Source organism: Tachypleus tridentatus, chromosome 9, assembly GCF_004210375.1.
Source record: "Tachypleus tridentatus isolate NWPU-2018 chromosome 9, ASM421037v1, whole genome shotgun sequence".
Classification (NCBI taxonomy): domain Eukaryota; kingdom Metazoa; phylum Arthropoda; class Merostomata; order Xiphosura; family Limulidae; genus Tachypleus; species Tachypleus tridentatus.
The window spans coordinates 106,109,302-106,129,941 of NC_134833.1; the positions used below are offsets into that span (position 1 = coordinate 106,109,302).

The 20,640-nt window shown below is 33.4% G+C and overlaps 1 protein-coding gene across 2 annotated transcripts; it reads right to left on the reverse strand.

The window, feature by feature from the left end:
- Positions 1–1,301: 1,301 nt before the first annotated feature.
- On the reverse strand, positions 1,302–16,599 carry lmgA (anaphase promoting complex subunit lemming A). 2 transcript variants are annotated; one of them, XM_076456250.1, is made up of 3 exons: positions 16,453–16,599; positions 8,346–8,465; positions 1,302–1,787 (listed from the first exon to the last, which is right to left on the reverse strand). In XM_076456250.1, the coding sequence occupies exons 1-3, from the start codon at positions 16,469–16,471 to the stop codon at positions 1,672–1,674; spliced, it is 255 nt and encodes an 84-aa protein (XP_076312365.1). In that variant the 5' UTR covers positions 16,472–16,599; the 3' UTR covers positions 1,302–1,671. The 2 variants fall into 2 exon arrangements, with proteins under 2 accessions (XP_076312365.1, XP_076312364.1); XM_076456249.1 differs by lacking the exon at positions 16,453–16,599 and adding an exon at positions 15,914–15,931 and having other exon boundaries at positions 8,346–8,484.
- Between the last annotated feature and the right edge of the window lie 4,041 nt (positions 16,600–20,640).

Here is a 20,640-nt window from a genome sequence, read left to right on the forward strand (position 1 = left end):
ATTTAAATTAATTAGCCAAGAATATGGATGAATATCAGAAAACATGAGATAAAGATCTTCTACTGCTACTGATGAGTTATCACATAGCATTACTTGAATCTACCAGCAACACACCATCATTGATGACATTTGGGAGAGAAATGAAAGTTTCATTGAACCTTCCAGACTCTCATCTAGGGAAAAGTAACTCAAAAGTCTTACATTAGATATTCAGAGAGATTAAGGAATACAACTGATGTCATATATGACTTTAATCAAGAAGGACTTATGTTGGTAAATAATAAAAATAATAAAAACATCATGTTAATGCTGATAAGAATAGATTCCACTGAGGTGGTCTGATATGGTTGTATAATCCTCACCACAAGAAAAAAATGGACTTCAAAGTTAAGCAGATATTGGAAGAAGCCATATATTGTAACAAATATAATAAAACATGTGGTTTACAATTCCAGAATGATAAGCAATTCAAGTAAAAGGTAGTTCATTGTGATCATCTTTGGAAGTGCATCAGTGAAAGAACAGCCAACTGGATAACTACAGAAAATAACTTGTTAGCAGAACCTCAACCTTCTAAGGATCCTAAACTTCCTGTCAAGATAACTTCCAGAAAACAGTCAAGGATTCACCAGACCACCAATTTATGGAGAACTTCCCCAGGAATAGAATGGCCAATAACAAAAGACAAGACACCATCCCATCTATATATCCTGGAAGTCTAAGGAAAAAAACGACCTAAAAGATTTGGCAATGGACAATTTAGTGAAGTGTTATTATTTCTTTTTGTATTATGATTATTCAAGAGCCTACACTATCTAGGAAGGGACAGTGTTGTAAGCTGTACTTTTAATTTTGTAACATAAATGTTAGATACAGGGATTTTTATGTTTTAATGATGATGATGTTGAGATCAAAAGGATAACAAAATAGTCCTAGAAAACTTCCTAGAAAGTTATAAGAATGTGACATAAACTTTTCTAGCATATTTGAAAATAGATTATGAGACAGTTAAGAATGTAGTGTCACATTCAATACAGAAAGAGTGAATCAGTCTCTGTGTTAACAATTGCAGTTACTATGAACAAGTAAATTGTTTTACATCAGTTAACATAATTTATAACACAGGCCTACAGCAACCTTATGGCAGTACAAATATTCTATTTCATAACCACGTTAAAGGGTGAAATAAGGTCATTCATCAATGTTGAAGGGCGAAATAAGATCATTCATCATAGTTCACGTGGACCAAATTTTAAATTATGTTTACCTTATAATTCTAAGTATCCACCAAACAAAAGAAGTATGTTACAACAATATCTTTAATCACAGATTAAGATTCTTCAGTTTATCATTCTGTACATTTGTATGGAACACTTTATTTCAGCTATCTTCAATACTACACTGACAACTTCAAAACAATAAAAATTTGAAATATTTCATAATGTATAAATGTATTGGTAACCTTTCTAACCCAACCAAACATTTCTCAAAGTGTTCTTATTAAACTGAAATTTACACCAAAATAATAAACAGATGTAAATTGGGTTGAATTTGTAAAATTCTACCTTGATATACAAAAACACTTATATAAGTGCAGCCAATTCACAACTGTTATTCCTTGATGTGTTTCATCATGTGTAGTAAAATAACAGTACTTCGTAGCAGAAGGTTTCATTCTTTAAACTTCCACTCTTGTCTACACATTGGGCAAAGTTGGTGTACTTGTTGAGAATTCAACCACTTCATGATACAGTGGATGTGAAAGCAGTGAGAACACTGGCCCCACACTAGAAAGTAATAAAATAGCAGCATTTTTACGTAAAAAATATAACTCACTAGAAACAAGTACATTTGAAATTATTTCAGAAAATATACAAAACAAGTAATGGTGAATTAATTACAACATAATCACTTGACTTAAATAAACACATAACTTTTGTTCATTGTATAGAAGTTTTGCTAAACCATTTTCTAAATGAAAGAATCAAATACAATCATAACTTTTTCTTTAGTCTAGTTTGACAAAGGTATGTAACATTTACAGATGAAACATCAAGTTAAAATCTAGGGAGTTTATTATCAGTTGTTTATGGATTCATAACTCATTAAGTCTCAGTTATTTTACAGCACTTAAATGAATTAAATTCATATAAATAGCATTTCTGTAAACCTACAAGTTCAAATTTGACACTTTATTTTACAAATATAATTCTAAGTAAGAATGTAAGTCATAAAACATAATGTACTTTTTTTTTAGTGTTTCATATTCAATTTTTCAACATTTTATGGAAAAGAATACATAAATAATTTATATAAAATGTAGTAGTTTACTTTTATTGCATAAAAAGTTATTTTCTATTAAAATATAAATTTATATAAATAACCTAAGATGTATTTCTTATTAAAAATTATGATAATTTTGCAAAAAGAAAGCAGTTGTATAATTATTTCTTGCACTTGTCTATAGATTTTAAATCAGAAAATACAGCAATAAAATATGAGCTTAACACAAGTTATTGATAGTTATACAATTACAACGAAGCAATACAGTCATAGATTACAGAATGATTGATGAAATAATTAACAATACTCTTGTTCAAACTGCATTAGGAAAACTTTTGGAAGTAATTACATAAATGTAGTCAGTGTATTTAAACACAAACAAAATCATAATGGGTTAATAGAAATTTAAAAGTATGCCTTTCACACATATTTATCTGAAACTATCACTCAAACTCAACTTTTTTTTTTTTATATTGAATTTTGGGTCAGAACCTACTTGAATCATCCTATGGATAACATACACTATAAATGACTTTACTGATGCAGAAGTTTATTCAAACAGACACTGGAACTATTTTTAATTACCCAAAGAAGTTAAGGCTGAAATTTGCATATTTAAGTTATAATTTTCTTACATGAAAATGTATTTCTGACAGGTCACATAGATAGCTATTTTCATTTGGTGCTGCTTTGTATATACAAAAATGTTTTTGCTGACACCACAAGCATTGAAATTCCACCCATGTGGAATTTCCTAATTTGAATGTGTTTCACATACACATCATCATATGACAATCTTCCACCAAAAACAGCAAGACACACACTCTTGAAGCATGCAACTCCCTATATTCAATTCTATCGAACTATCATCCAAACTATCACTTCAAGTGTTGGCAGAAAAGGAAATGCTAGTTTTCAGTAGGGAGGAAGGGTGGAAAGCGTGAAAGGAAGTATCTGTCAAAAATACATTTTCAGAATAAGAAAATTATAATTTCTAATATGGTTCATTACCTATGCTCACATAAATAGTTAAAAATCTTCACTGAATAAGTTGAGGAAAAGAAAAAAGCATCCTTCAAAAGAAACTCCAGAAAAGGAGGTCTTTGGAGTCGAAAATCATACGAGAGACCCACACCACTTCTGAACTAGGTATACTGTTCGCCCACCATGAAAATGTTACATATATGGGTAAAAAGATGGAGAAGAATGTCCAAACTATAGAGAACTATGGCAGGATACTGATGCCAACCAAATAATATTTATTAAACTCAGTCCTTAAAAAGGTAAAAGAGGATAAGATTAAAGGATATACCTACATCACTGGAAACTGACCTTAACATAGAATGTAGGATGAAGATCATACTACTGGCAAGTCGACTATAATCCAAAACCTTGCCATCAGGTACTGACATTCATGTAGAGTAAGGAAAGATTGTACCACCAGCAGGTTGATTACAACCAAAATCCAAGCCGTTGACAACCAGCATCCAACTGTTGGTAGGAAACAGGATCATACTGTTTTCATCTCCAGCTCATGAGACTGGAGAAAATCTCATACTCCCCTGGTCTATGAATGGGCACATGATAAAAATGTGAGAAATTGAATAATTGAACCAGAAAACTGACATCTACAACTTTTCATTGATTCTTCAGCAAGCATATACATACTGGATAGAACCCAAAAGTTCAAATTTAGGCTGTTATATCCAAAGCACCTTGTGCCACTGTTCCAAAAACCAGAAAACATGTTGTTTTGCAGAAGCTAGTTTCTCAGGCCCTAGAAAGAAAGAGAGGGACATCCCTGAAAATGAAATGGTACAGTACTGTAGAAAAGTGTTAAGAAAAAGTCAAATATTATATTTCAGGCTACTAATAAAAAAAACAGTTTTAATAACTGCTGACAGTCTTTCAGGCATTGTTGCAACACATTTAATTAAAGAGGCTTTTGAGATTTTACTTCAAATGTCTGATTTTTCAAGTTTTTGATCTAATGAATCCCAGATTTACTCATATTGGTTTAGGTTGGGGCTCTGTGGGGACTACTGTATGACTCCAGCAGCTTCTTTCTTTACCAAGTAATTTCTGCACAGGTTGGACTAGTGTTTGGGGTCATTATCTTCTGGTAGTAAAATTTTTTACCAATAATATGCAAACTACTGCATATACCATAATGGATCAGTGTCTATTGATACTTCTGCTGATTCATTATGCCATCTATTTTGCAAATATTTCATGTGGCTTCAGCAGAACCACCTCAAACCATTACATTGCCTCCTCCACACTTCATTGCAGATACTATGCACTGAGGTAAATATCTCTCTCCTTTCCTCTGCTGGAGGTACAACCTATGCTTTGAACAAAATATTCAAAACTTGTACTTATCCAACTATAAATAATACCCTTTTCCAATAATCAACAGTCCAGTTTTTGTACCTTCTAGCAAATGTCAGTCTTCACAATATTTGGAGGTTGAAGTAAAGGTTTTTAACTGCTACACAATCAAATATTCCATTCTCTTTGAGTCTTCTTGATACTGCAGATCTGGACACTTTTCTATCTTTTGATACATGGTTGTCTATCTCATACTTAAAATTAGTGGCAGTCATCCTTCTGTCCCAAAAGCTGCATAAACAAAGATACATAACATCAGTATAATTTAATTTAGGTTTTCTGCCTCTTTCTTTCTTATTTTCAATTATCTGGGGAGTGCTTGACAGTATTTGGGGAGCATTTCAAGTCAGCAGCAATTTTTCAGAGAGTCCAATCAGTATCATGAAAAGATTTTACATGAACTCTCTGCTGTACTGACAATTCTCTACATTTTCTGAGCCATGGCATAACAATAAAATGTAATATATAGTATTAAATACTGCTTTTATCAAAGTTTATTTGTGGAGTGCTATTAAATTGATTTCCTCTAGCATATGCTGGTACAATATGCTAACTCCTTGCTATATAGTTAATACATTACATAGGGTACCCTATGACAGTTATTTCACACCCTAAATTTGACCAGTATGTTCATTCAAGCAGAACCCTTACGACATGTCCTTGGTACAAGTATATGGATAAGGATTCTTACCCTGGCTCATTCAATTGTCAACAGGTATCACTGAAACATTGCCATGTGTTTAAATTTAGATTCTGTAATGACATGAAAGAATTAGCTCCATAAAATCAAAAGAATGGCAAAACATTCTCTTGTCCTAATACTCTTGCACAGTATTTATGTATACTTCAAATGTAACTTACTCAGTCACAGACTCATGAAAGAGCAAGGAATAACAACAGGTGGATGACCATACCCCAACAAGGAAGAAACACCTACCCAAAGCAGGGAATGAGAGATGAACATATGAGATGTAGACCCAGTGCTTGACATGCAAAGTACCTCCAACAGATAGCAGGGTAGACATGTGGGGGAAAGGAAATGTGTATGACTGGGATGAAAACATCAAGAAGTGATGATGGGAAGAAGGAGACAAGGAATAAAAGGCCAAGTGAACCACAATCCAGACTCAATGGGTAAGGGAGGAAGGAAAAAAAAAATCACATACAAAGAAATGAAGTAAGGGCAGGAAACATGGGAAATGAATTCAACAGATATAAGCATTGAAAAAATGAAGCAATCCACAAAATGTAGTGGAGAGAGAACGTAATCTGGGCCCTAATAAGAATAAATGTGAAAGAAACAAAAAAGTAAAACAAAATGTACCACAAGATACATTAAAATGGAGGTTAATAAAATCGATCCAGAACAAAAGAAACAAATCAAGCCTAAACAGAAAAAAAAAAAACCAAAGCAGCACTAACCAGGAAAGATCAGTAAGAAAGACCTCAACCAGAGTAAAATAGATGTACAAAAATTTAAGAAAGAAAACCATGGAATGAGAAAAACACACACATATATATATATCTGAAATTAATGACAGCTAAGGCAAGTGGATGATGAACCAAAAAAAAAATCAATAACTGGGAAGTAATAAAAGATTTAAAAACTTCATGAGGAGGACTATTCCACAGAAGGCAGATTATTAGGAAGATCAAGAGGTCACTCCTTCAGAGAAAGTGTGTCAGGACTGGAAATTCACTTAGCAACAAGGATAAAGCACCTCAAACATGATACTCCTAGAGATGCATGTCAAATGATGCAAAATGAATAAACAAGAATAATCAAATTAATACAAACAAATAAAAAATGTTAATAAAGTAATAATTTCCATAACTGGGTAAAAATATAAAATAATTCCAGTTTGGAATAACTCAAATTATAAATATCACTATTGTATAATAAAGTAAACTTGTTTGGAGAAATTAAGACAAACATATGGTAACAAATTGAAATAAAACACATGAAGTGAAAACAAAATAAATGTTATAACACAAGTATTGCCAAACAAGAAGTGACAGCTTAGTAGAATTGAAAAGAGAGAGTCATGAGCATCAAGTGAAGGTGTTGCACTCTTATTGATAGACAGTTGTCGCATGATAATTTGCATTTGAGATGCATGATAATTATTCAATTCTAGATGAGTGGGATTTTAAGGCTTGAGATGCATACAGAATTTTTTTTTTTTTTGCATATACAGGGCATCACTGAATAAGAATTACCATTTATGTGAGTGGAAGTAATGTACCATATCAGAAATTGAAGATTTTCTGTAAGATTTCGTATAAATTAATTCACTTAAAGATCCAACCTGTGCTTCACTTCTTACTTGCTGTATTATGTATTACATCACTAACTTCAAGACCTAGTCTGAACCATGTTTCTTGCTTGTTGCCTTTTGTATCACCTGATTTACTTCAAGACCTAATTTGAACTCCACTTCCTCTATCACTGCCTTCTGTATCACCTGATTCATTAAATATCTGATCTGAATTTCACTTCTTACTTGTTTTTGTATCATATGATTCACTTGAAAACCCAATCTGAGTTCCACTTCCTACTTGTTGCCATTTGTATCACATGATTTGTTTCAAGAACTAATGCCTATTTTATTGGCTTTGTATTATCTTTCTTACTCTTCAAGAGCTCACCTATATAATCCATCCTTTTTCATAACTTAAATATCATTTATTTCATTGGTTTATGGTAATGGCAAGATGGTATGTATATATCATTTACCAGCACTAAAACAGCAGCAGAGAGAAAAACTGAAATGGATAAAGTACAGAATTTTTAAAATCCCTCTGGGGTATACCTCAAAACCATAAAAGTCTCACAATGACAAAATATAAGGCAGCTGAAATACTGGTTTAGATGTGGATTGTTCAACTCCTGTGTTATTCAAAGGTAAAAACTTGACTAACATGAGGAAAAGAAAATATATTGTGAGGTCTTTTTATGTAAATCTTGGTGAAGCTGAAAGTTGATGTTTTCAAACCTGTTCCTATCTAAAGATTTATTGCTTTGGTAACAAACTATCAAGAAAGATTTGCATGTTCAGATCACTATATATAATAGATTATGCTAAGTGATCATTACAACTACCTGCTGTGGGTCAAGAAATGATGATTCCACATTTGAGTTACAGCAATAATACTAAAGGGGACTTTCAAACTTTAGTATAATTAGCGTGGTTATACAATATGTAAAAAAGCATAATGACAGAAAACCAAGTGTTTTTTTTAACAGTTTATGTTTAAATTTGATTGTAGGGAATAGTGATATATCAATGGCATTCGTTCTTACACTGTACTAAGAAAAAATATTTCCATTTCTTGTTTATGCTGATGAAAAGATATTTTAATGCACTTTCAGTTTTGCATTGTTTATGGCTAATACCAAGCTTCTAGTTCTATACTATGCCTAAATACAAATTCAAGTATCAGTATTTGGCTATAATATATATATATATATACAGAAACAACAAAAAATAAACAATGGTCAAAATATTATAGGAGGGAGAGAAAAAAAACTTAAAGGTATTTTTTAATACCACCAACTTTTAAATTTAGTCTTGATTTCATAACTGTTAATAAGCTGACAACCAGAACACTGACAGAAATAACAAATGTACAAAGTGTTTTCATTCTATACTGAACAATTAATAAAGTACCTAAAGGGCAGTCATCTCCAGGCATCTTACAGTCTGTGCAACACCCATCAAAAGGCATTCTACATATTCCACAGTTGTCATCATTAGCAATCCACCTCCAGCTTGCAACACTGGTCCAGCCTAAGTCAAAATACATGCTCTACAACTACTTATACTGAACACTTGCTATAGATGTTTTACATATTTGTTAAAATTTTACAAAATCAAATATATATATATATATATATGCACACAGACACACACACACAAATCAAAACAGCTGTATCTTTAATACATAATACAATTTTATAAAATGGCAATATAGTTTTTTCATCATGCAGATAATTAAAATCAAGATACTTAAATCTAAACTAGAACCATGACCTAACCCCTCAACCATGGAAATATTATGACAGGAGTCAACAAGCTAATCAAAACTGTGCACAGTTTATTTTAATCCACACATTTAATTATACGCATGTGATTAAAACTGTGCATAAAAGTTTTAAGATTCAATTAAAATCAAAAGTATAAAAATTCTAAAAAAACTGTAATCATACTATGTAGCTTTTGATCCCTAATAAAATTAAAAACATTTCTAATATTATAGACACTTGTAATGAATTGTTTGCTTGTTTAAATAAACCTTTAAAATAGGCTATCTGTGCTGTGCCTACCACAGGTAATAAAACTCGGTTCTTTGCATTATAAGACATGTCTTACTACTAAGCCATTGGAGGGGGGGAATACTTCTGTAGAATGAATTGCAAAGCACTTGATTTGTAGTGTCCCTAATAAGTGGTTACTTGGCTTAAAGATTACATAAATATTTACTTTGGGGAAATCAATTTGCAACCTTTTAAGACTTATCCTAACATTATTTATTTACTTCATATATAAATAATATTTTAAACTTGATATAGCCAATACAATAATAATAGAACAATAATTACACTCGGTTAGATGGTTAAAATGTATAATAAATGAGATGGTGGTACATATCCAACACATACATTAATACTCCTTACTGGTTGGGTAATGTAAGTTAACCATAGTTAAGTAGTTTACCTTGGGGTTTTTGTACTTGCACTGTTTTACTGATATCTTGTTTTTTTAGAAAAACCAAGCACACTGCAAAAATCTTAACACACTAGATAGTGTTGTTTGTTTACTTAAATTATTATACCAAGCCCATTGTTAACTGCTATTGTATAAAGTACTCCAATGTAATATCATAAAGCAATCAAAAGGCACTTAACTAATACTGGAAAGTTGTATTTGAAATATACACACTAATAAGTAATTATCAAAGTTTAATTGCATTGTAACAATTGAGACGTAAACTGTCCAAGACTTGAGCCTTGATATCTCAGTTCATTTAGGAAAATAACATAGGTTTCTTTCTCTCTGTAGTGCTTTATGGATTATAAATTTACTCTTGATTCTAAATATGTGTAGGTTTTACATAACACATGGTTAAAAAACATTTAAATTAATACTGTTTTATCTTTGTTTCTATGTTCACATAAAATACAGTTCAGAAACCCATCGATTTCATCCTAGCTTCCTTTGTTGTTTTCAAATAAATAAAGCCTGTCCTGTCATTATGAAGGTATTGTTGAAAAACTGCACATTGTGCAAATATTTCTTATGAACTAAAGAATGTTGGATTTTGTTAATCTGGTACAATAATCCAATTTAAACAACTGAAGGTAAAAATTCTAGTAAAAGTGACCATCCCAAGTCAATAAAGCAGGTACACACACTGTGCTTGTTTTCACATGTGATTTAATACAAATGGTTCATGTGTGTTTCACTTTGTGCACTGTCCATGTATTTCATCCAGTCACATGTCTTTGTTACTCAGATATTACACTACTTCAAAATTAAAATCTTGACTAAATCTCCTTTTATCAAGTAGACCTTCCACTGTTCTGAAAATATTCAGTTTTACCTGGATATACAATACATATAATATCATATTTTACTCAATGACATAATACTGTTAATGAGCTTGATCTAGAGTTCAAATTTAAGTATAAGCTGTTCAGAAATGGGAGAAACTAGTAAAAGCACACAGCAATAATGACTAATAAATTAAGAAGCAACTAACCAGTAATGATATAAAGTTTTGCCTTTGAAAAACAAGATATGTGAACAGCAGTAAATTGCTGGTAAGGTCAATATGACCCCATTACATTTTCACACAGATTTTAATCAACTGTTTATGCACCAAATGTTTGTAATTCTGTTGATCATAGAATCTCTAATAATACAAAAGTCACAAAAAACACTGAAACATGAAACAAAATATTCCATAAATTACATCCAAATTTTCTATGTATTCCACACAGAAAATAAGCATTTTCACCCAATATTTTAAGTAATTTCTTTACACTAAGTGTTGTGACAGGCAAAATCAAAATTATACAATATGAAAGTCACTGAGTGTGCTATTGTTGTCAAGTTTATGAGATCATTTTCTTGTCAGGAAATCAAAACTATTTTAAGCATTCATATTATTTCATCTTCATAAGATAACAAGGGTCTATTTTGCCTATCAGAGCCATCTATTTTCTACTAACACTCTACTCCAAACAATATAACAAAGCTCCCTTTTCACATATTCAACCCTGACTTTTAAAGTACTTATCTAATCTCTCATTCAACTCCTTCAATATAGCAACTTCTACAACTAAAAACACAGTATTTCACAAGTTGACCACCCATGAGAAAATTAACAATGTATTAACTGGAATCATATGTGAGTTCCCAAATTCTAAATGTAACACCTCTAGTCTCACTTCTTCTCCATAATGACCTTAATCCCAACTAGTATGGGTCAGCCAGTAATTCTCTAAGTCAAGAATTTTTACACTGGGTGGTCTGCCCAGAGAGCAACTATATAGAATGAACAAGTGTCCTAACCACCAGACCTGACCTCTAGTTTTACTGCCCACAGAGTATTAAATGAAAACATCATTTAAAACTCTGGATCCAAACTTCTAAGAATCTTAGAAACCTCAACTGTCTTCTCATCTTAGAGAAAGCAAAATGCAGTACAAAACATCATTACTATTGGTGTGAATAGAGATCAATATCACTATGTAACAAAATTTTTACTTTTTCTTGTTCCTGGACAGAAAGTGTTATTTCTCTATTGCTTATGCCTAAAATAAGTGGAAAAGACATATTTTTGAAATTTTCCAGAATATTCCAGGTAGATTCAGTGCTGAGTTGTTGACAGAAAATCTTCTCGAACTTACAATATACATATACATACACAGGGGCTCACCACTTCAATTTAGTTCTAGCTGCCTAAGTGAACACAGACCTATCTGATTTTATCAGAGATAGCATCAAGAAGCTGCAAGCATTCTCCAGGCACATTCTGCTATGTATGTGGCCAATTTATCAAGACAAGAGCAAAAAAGTACTCTGTGACAGCATCTGCCTTAAAGTATGATGAGTATGGCTGGGAAGTTATCAGAAACTTCAAAATGGTGACATTCCTGATGGGTCTCCAAGGAGGCTTTACCAAGTTTCCCTGTTATTTTTGCCTTTGCATCAGCAGGGACACCACAGTGCACTACAATAGGAAACACTGGCCACAATGGACCGAATTATCCGTGGGAAGGCACAATTTCAAGTATGAGCCACTAGTGGACCTCCAGAAGGTGTTGTTCCCACCCTTGCACATAAAACAGGATCTTATGGAACAATTTGTCACAGCTCTTGACAAGCAATCTGCAGCCTTCAAGTATCTTCGAGACTTCTTTCCTAAGCTGGTGTCTTCGTTGGACCATATATAAAGAAGATACTGGAGTGTGCAGAATTTCCCAAAATGCTCAGTAGGAAGGAAAAAAAGCTTGGGGCAGTCTTATTGCAGTGATTCAGGGCTTCTTGGGCAATCACAAAGCCAAAACTTATGTGGAACTAGTTGAGGCTCTGGTGAAGAACTACAGCAAAATGGACTGCAGGATGTCTCTGAAAGTCCATATCCTTGATGCTCATCTTGAAAATTCAAGGAGAGCATGGTAGCATACTCAGAGAAGCAAGACAAGTGCTTCCACCAAGATATAGTGGACTTTGAACACCACTACCAAGGAGCATATAAAAAAAACATAATGGGAGACTGTATTTGTGGGCTGATGCATGAAAGTGATTTACATTACAGGCAGAAATCTTGAAAAACTACTCACTTCTAAACATTCTTGTTCATTTTTTTATAACTTTAGAATAAATACATGTAAATTTTGATTCATATGTTGTTTTATTCAGACCTTATGTAAATAAAAATGTGCAAATTTGCCTGTTTTTACATGGAAAATAGGTTAATTTCTTAATTTTATTATCCAGGTCACAAAAGCAAAGTTTGAAGGAAATAATGACCATTTTCTGTAATTTTACAACACAAGCAATTAAGAAATAACACATATTATCCAGGAACAAAATTTGTGTTACATAGTGTATTTGGATCTCTGTTTTTATTACCCAGATTGATGATATTGATAGAAGTATATTCAATAAAATAAACAGTTTGCTGATGTTTACATCACAATTAATAATTAGATCTGTGGACCCCAGTGAATTTTTTAAAACATTTTTCTGAATTTTTATATATGAATGACTTGTTGTTTCTTAACCTTTTGCTTATAAAATCCTTAATAACGTACAACTCCCAAAAGACAAAATTAAAAACTGCTGATGTTGCAGTAATTCCCACTAATTTCTTCAAGTTCTTCACACTAACAGACATAACAAGCAAAAACATAAAATAACTCAACATGATGAAATATTTGAACCCCACCTGTGTTAACCAGTACATAAAATATACGTGGATACTGCTGGCAGTACTGAGAATGTTGACATATTACTGTATGACTTTGATTAACTGATAAGTCAAACAGTTGGCAAATAAGGTTTAATTATAAATAAAGAAAGGTGATGTATTTAGATTAACAGAATTGGACCAATTCATATATATATACACACACATAATATACAGTCATGTGAAAAACTTAGGACATCCTATGAAAGCCTGTGTATTTTTGTAACATTTTTGAATATATAGATATTTAATATCAATTTTAACAATACTGAGAGATTATAGAAATACAACAAAACAATTAAAACTGAAGAAAAGACTTTTCAAGATCTTCTGTAAATTTTATTCTACAAAAATGCATATTCTAACTGAGGAAAAAGTTAGGATACCCCCACATTTATTCCCACTTAAAATGGCTCAACTCACACACAGGTGTATCACACCAAGTGCACATGATTAGAAGGTTGTTACTCAGCATTTTGAATGAGGCTTGCCCTATTTAAACCTCAGACATTTAGTTTGGTGTGCTCCTAACTGTTGAAGTGAGAGTGAGAACAATAGTGAGAGCAAAAGAGCTGTCTGAGGCCTTCAGAAAGAAAATTGTAGCAGCTTATGAGTCTGGTAAGGGATTTAAAAAGATCCCAAAAGATTTTGAAATCAGCCATTCCACTGTCCAAAAAATAATCAACAAGTGGAGGGCTTTCAAAACAACTGCCAACATGCCCAGGTCTGGTCATCCAAGCAAGTTCATTCCGAGAGCAGACCGCAAGATGCTAAAAGAGGTATCCAAACACCCTAACATGTCATCAAGGGACCTACAGCAGGCTCTGGCTACTATTGATGCGAAAGTGCATGCCTCTACAATCAGAAAGAGACTGCACAAGTTTAACTTGCATGGGAGGTGTGCAAGGAGGAAACCTTTGCTTTCTAAGAGAAACATCAAGGCCAGACGGAAGTTTGCCAGAGTGAATGTAGACAAAGACCAGGACTTCTGGAATAATTTTCTTTGGACAGATGAGTCCAAAATTGAATTATTTGGACACCATAACAGAGGACATGTTTGGCGTAAACCAAATACAGCATTCCAGGAAAAGAACCTCATACCAACCGTGAAACATGGAGGTGGAAGTGTCATGGATTGGGGCTGCTTTGCTACAGCAGGAACTGGACAGCTCACAATCACAGAATCCACTATGAATTCTACTGTGTATCAGAGGGTGCTTGAAAATCATCTGAGACCATCTGTATGAAAATTAAAGCTGAAGCGAAACTGGACCCTACAACACGACAATGACCTAAAACATACCAGTAAGTCCACCAAGGACTGGCTGAAAACTAAGAAATGAAGAGTTCTGGAATGGCCAAGTCAAAGCCCAGATCTTAATCCCATTGAGATGGTGTGGGGTGACTTGAAACGGGCTGTACCCCTCAAACATCTCACAGCTGAAAGAATTCTGCATTGAGGAGTGGGGCAAACTTTCTTCAGACCGATGTCAGAGACTGGTAGATGGCTATAAGAAGCATCTCACTGCAGTTATTTCAGCCAAAGGGGTTAACACTAGCTATTAGGGGGTAGGGTGTCCTAACTTTTTCCTCAGATGAAATATGCATTTTCGTAGAATAACATTTACAGAAGATCTTGAAAAGTCTTTTCTTCAGTTTTAATTGTTTAGTTATATTCCTGTAATCTCTCAGTATTGTTGAAATTGAGATTAAATATCTATATTTCCAAAAATGTTACACAACTACACAGGCTTTCATAGGGTGTCCTAACTTTTTCACATGACTGTATATAATTAGCCAGAAGTTTGGACTTGGTGTTTTAACACAATCCTTCCTTTTCATTTTAACTTACTTAATTCTATCAGTATTATATACATGTGTGTGTGTGTGTGTGTATTGGGTAAAGGATCTTAGTATCATGGTAACAGGTCACTCAAAGCACCACTTTGTTGTTTGTAGTAAAGCTAAAAAACTCTAGAAGGTATACTGATAAGTCAACAGAGGTAATTCTTTCTTCATTCAAGTAATTCTTCAATTCTAATACTTTATTTATGTCCTTATCTAAGAATGAAAAAGGAAAGGTCTTACAGAAAAGATCTGTTTACTTATCAGATTTAATGCAAAGCTATACAAGGGCTATTTCCACTTAGCATCCCAAATTTCAGAGTGATAGACCAGAGGAAAAGCAGCAAGCCAATCTTTGAGCTACTCTTACTGAATAATAATGAGACTGAGTTTCATAACACCCCCATGGATGAAAAAGCAAGCGAGTTTGGTATTAGGCTTCTATCCTATGATCTGCAGGTTGTGAGTCAAAGTCCCTAAATAATTATCAAGCTATTGGAAAGGACCAATAGAACAGCCCTTACAGTGATTTTGAGATAATTAATATTTATTTTCCCTACAAAAGCAAGAAAGGTGGGTGTTGATTTTATTAAAGTTAACAAGAATGTCTGTGGAACCAAAAAAAAAAAAAATCCAATTTCTTTGTATTTTATTCAGAAGATAACAATGATGAGACATAAGTTTAACTAAAAAGGACAGTGCATAATCCATTTAAGATTGTTAGGTTTTTCTATCAAGGCAGGTAGCTTATGAAATAATGTACTATCAGTAATAACAGAGACCAGCAGTTTATGATGGGAACTAGTGATCTCCTTAAAAGTAAATATGGGTTCAACCTATATTTTTCTTCTTCATAAGGATGATTGTACAGGATTAAAATAGTCTATCGACATTATTGTCAATCATATGTTACCATCATATCGTAACTCCTTCAGTTTAGTCCAAATGTGTAACCATCCTGGTATTCCTTTTCTGAACCTTTTAGCAGAAATAGTACAAACGTTTCTTAATCAAACAGGATAACCCAAACTGATCAGAATATTCCAATATTATTCCTACGTAATTAACGGAATAATATTATTATCAGTTATAAGTGCGTATTGTTGGGATGTTATTTCTGATGAGTGGAATAATACTTTAAATTTTAATGCATTATTATTATTGATAATATCTACCAACTCTTTTCTTACATTCTAACGTTAGTAGCATTTTAAACGATTAATTTACAGAGTTCTGCAACTTGTAAGTGTAGGCCTACAGTCTATAACTTTAATATGATTTAAATGCATTATTTCAAGTTCAACAAAAAACGCATTTTACAACTGAGCCTTTAAAAAGAATGATACCAATAGTGCTTTTTAGTGCTATACTAAATTAATAATAATTGTTTACTATATGACCCAGTGTTAACACTAACAGGCAATTTTTTTGTCAATATTTATCAACACTTACTCTTTATCACAACTTTCATCACTAACGTTCGTTACAATTCGTAACAAAATACCAGTGACGAAATAAAACTTATTCCGAGAAAATGTGTAAAATTAGAGCCCAGTAATATTATTAAATTTTAATTCACTGCACAAAAATGTTTTTAAATATCACAATTCCGTATAATAATAAAAAACAATGTTCTTTATTAAAAATTATGTCAAGAAAGACTAACATTTTTTTTCATATTTTACATATCTTGCTCTCCGAAAACCAGCTGTTACATAACTTTGTAACTAATTACAAAGTAATTTTTAGTCAAATTACTATAGTTTTTTTCTTTAGTACATACAGCAGCAGCTTAGAGGGCTCCCCGTTAGTACAGCGGTATGTCTTCAGATTTAAAACGTAAAATCAGGGGTTTGATTCCCCTCGGTAGGCTCAGCAGATAGCACCATGTGGCTTTGCTATAAGAAAACACACGTAGCTTAGAGGTAATCTTTTGAAATTCATAATTCCATAATTTGGGATTTTATCATGAGGTGTACCTATCATACTGAACTCTAAATCTATAAGTCCAATATTTGCACCCCCTTGCCAGAAAAAAAAACAACAAAAAAAAAAACATATAGCGTTTCGCAATTTGAGAGCATGGACGGGTTGAATGAGTGGCAGTCAAAATCAAATTATTTGGTATCACAGTATCTGGTAGTTGGTACAGTTCACTAACTGTCCTTTCTCTAGTGTTTCTTTTTTGTTTTCTTTGTGGATTTTTTTTTTAATTTCGCACAAAGGTACTCGAGAGCTATCTGTGCTAGCCGTCCCTAATTTAGCAGTGTAAGACTATAGGGAAGGCAGCTAGTCATCACCACCCACCGCCAACTCTTGGGCTACTCTTTTACCAACGAATAGTGGGATCGACCATCACATTATAACGCCCCATAGCTGAAAGGGCGAGCATGTTTAGCACGTCTTAACACGCTTGGCCATGCCGGGCCTTCTAGTCTTTCAGCTTTAAGTGAATATTCAATGACAAAAATAAATTGACACGGTGAACACAGCGCAGATAACTGTTGCTTAGATAATGTCGTGATAATTAGTTTAAAAATAACATATATTTACTTGAATGTTTATTTCATATTTAATAATGAACAAAAGCTAAATAAAACAACAACAGAGGCGTCGGAAACAGAAGTGCTCTAGCACCCCCAATTTTACATATTTTACTTATATAGCAACTGTGAGTTATATTATTACTTTAACTTTGTGAACATTATGCTCCCAGTTCTATCCTAGAATAGGCTGCCTTTGGCAGCACGTTGAAATGCTTTTAACAGCGATCTTTCATTGTAAAATCTACATGTATGGCAACGAACTCCCACTTTGTAACTCAGTTCTATACTACTGAACAGCATAGAAGAAATATATAGTACGATCAGATGAAATGCAAGAATAGCATTTTGGGCTACCTAGATATAAAGATTTGTTTGTTTGTTTGTTTTGGAATTTCGCACAAAGCTACTCGAGGGCTATCTGTGCTAGCCGTCCCTAATTTAGCAGTGTAAGACTAGAGGAAAGGCAGCTAGTCATCACCACCCACCGCCAACTCTTGGGCTACTCTTTTACCAACGAATAGTGGGATTGACCGTAACTTATAACGCCCCCACGGCTGAAAGGGCGAGCATGTTTGGCGCGACGGGGATGCGAATCCACCACCCTCAGATTACGAGTCGCACGCCTTAACACGCTTGGCTATGCCGGGCCGAAAACATTACTAATAAAATACAATAATTTATTATCATCACATAGACTGTACTTGGAATAATTTTCACTATCTACCTTAAATAACCACCAAATGAGCTAACATCTTATAATTAACACAGATGTCAGAAGTTGTTTTGGCGAAAATTAAATAGAACTTTGACTAAAACTTAAGATGATACCTTATCATAAAGTGAGATTAAAACTTTGCGAGAGTCGATAAAACAATTTAAGAAGTAAATAAAAAAGAAATAAAAAATTAAAAAAAGATCAAGAGGAATTAGAACTGAAAATTAAAAGAGCACCAAAAAAGAAGATTAAGAAGAAATGATAAAAGAGTCAAAATAGAAGGGGCCTGGCATGGCCTAGCGCGTTAAGGCGTGCGCTTCGTAATCTGAGGGTCGCGGGTTCGCGCCCGAGTCGCGCCAAACATGCTCCCCTCCCAGCCGTGGGGGCGTTATAATGTGACAGTCAATCCCACTATTCGTTGGTAAAAGAGTAGCCCAAGAGTTGGCGGTGGGTGGTGATGACTAGCTGCCTTCCCTCTAGTCTTACACTGCTAAATTAGGGACGGCTAGCACAGATAGCCCTCGAGTAGCTTTGTGCGAAATTCCAAAAACAAACAAACAAACAAACAAAATAGAAAATGCGAAGAGTATTTAAGAAAAAAGTTAAAAGAAAATTATGAACTATTTGAAAAAAAATAAGAACAAAATAAACTTGTTTGAAGGGAAGACCAATGAAGCTATTGAGGATGCATAAAGAAATTAAAGCAACAAAATTGACAAAGTACGGAAAAGCTGTAATAATAAAATTAAAAACGTAGAGAAAGGGATCATGGAGGTAAAAAAGAACAATACTGAAGTAAAAAATGACCATCTGTGACAAAATAAGAGATCTGAAAAACAAATAGATAAGTGCAAAGATTTAACCAGTCACATGTCTTTCTACAGGTGGACAAGAATTTCAACTTAAAATACCATTCACACTATAAAATAGGAAACTTATTTGGGTTACATTGGACTGTTATCATTGTTGCTCTACGACCTTCCTGAAATACTTCAGTTATGTCAATATCAAATCTAGTTTTCCAATTTAGATGACCAATTCCACAACATCATTTGATTGGGAAACCAGATAATTATTTTACTAAATAGCTAGAAGAATCTGTTGTCATCACCACCCAACTCTTGAGCTACTCTTTTATCAACGAATAGTGAAACTGACTGTCACGTTATAAACTTTACACGACTGAAAGGGTGAGTATGTTTGGTATGACGGGGATTCGAGCCCACGACCCTCAGATTGCGAGTCGAGCTTTGTAACCACCTGTTTATACCGGATCTCAAGGAGAAAGAGACAGAAAATTAAAAGAAAATCAAGAAGAAAGAGACATAAAGGTAGAATAATGTGAGAAAAAGAAGATAAAGTAAGAAATGGAAACTAAACAGAAGATTTAAAAGAAAAATATATATTAAGAATTGAGAACAAAAATAAACCTGACTGGGAAAAAGATCCAGGAAGTTATTGAGGATAAATGGAGAAATTACAGCAACAAGTTTAAAGAAATGAAGAAAGGCTGTAATAACAATACTAGAGAAATTCAAAGAAGATATCAACAAAGTATAGATATTTATAAATAAATAACAAAAAAAGCTATGATGACAAGACTGGCGATGTAAACATAAAAACAATGGCAGAATAAAACATCTAGAAACTGAAATTCAAAAATCAAAACAACCCATTTCCTTCTGAACCTACTCAAGAATTCCAACTTAAAATACTATTTACTATAAAATATGGAATAGCGGAAATTATTTGACCTACATCTGCTATCGTTAGGCCCGTCATGGCCAGGTTGGTTAAGGCGTTCGACTCGTAATATGAGGATCGCGGGTTCGAATCACGGTCGCACCGAACATGCTCTCCCTTTCAGCCGTGACGATCAATCCCACTATTCGTTAATAAAAGAGTAGCCCAAGAATTGATGGTGGGTGGTGATGACTAGTTGCCTTTCCTCTAGTCTTACACTGCTAAATTAGGGACCGCTAGGGCAAATAGCTCTTGAGTGGCTTTGCGCGAAATTTAAAACAAACAAACAAACTGTTATCGTTACTATTGTGCTATCCGTGAGTGTAGAAACTACATGAACTACTCTGGCAATAACCACTACCAAATGAAGTTCCATAATTTAGCCAGTTTCTTTAATAATATCACATAATCAAAAACCAATGGCCAGTATGATAAAAAGGCACCATGGGATGTACATCAAACCCAGTTTTAAATAATGTTCATTATTAATAGGTGGAATAGTGAACAAAAAAGGACAATTTTTAATGAAATTAAACAAGTTTCCACTTGAGAACTATAACAACTATCAAGCTTAATCAACTTTCTTATTCAACAAGTTTGGAGTAACATGCCTGAAGAAAGTATCCAAAGCAAAGT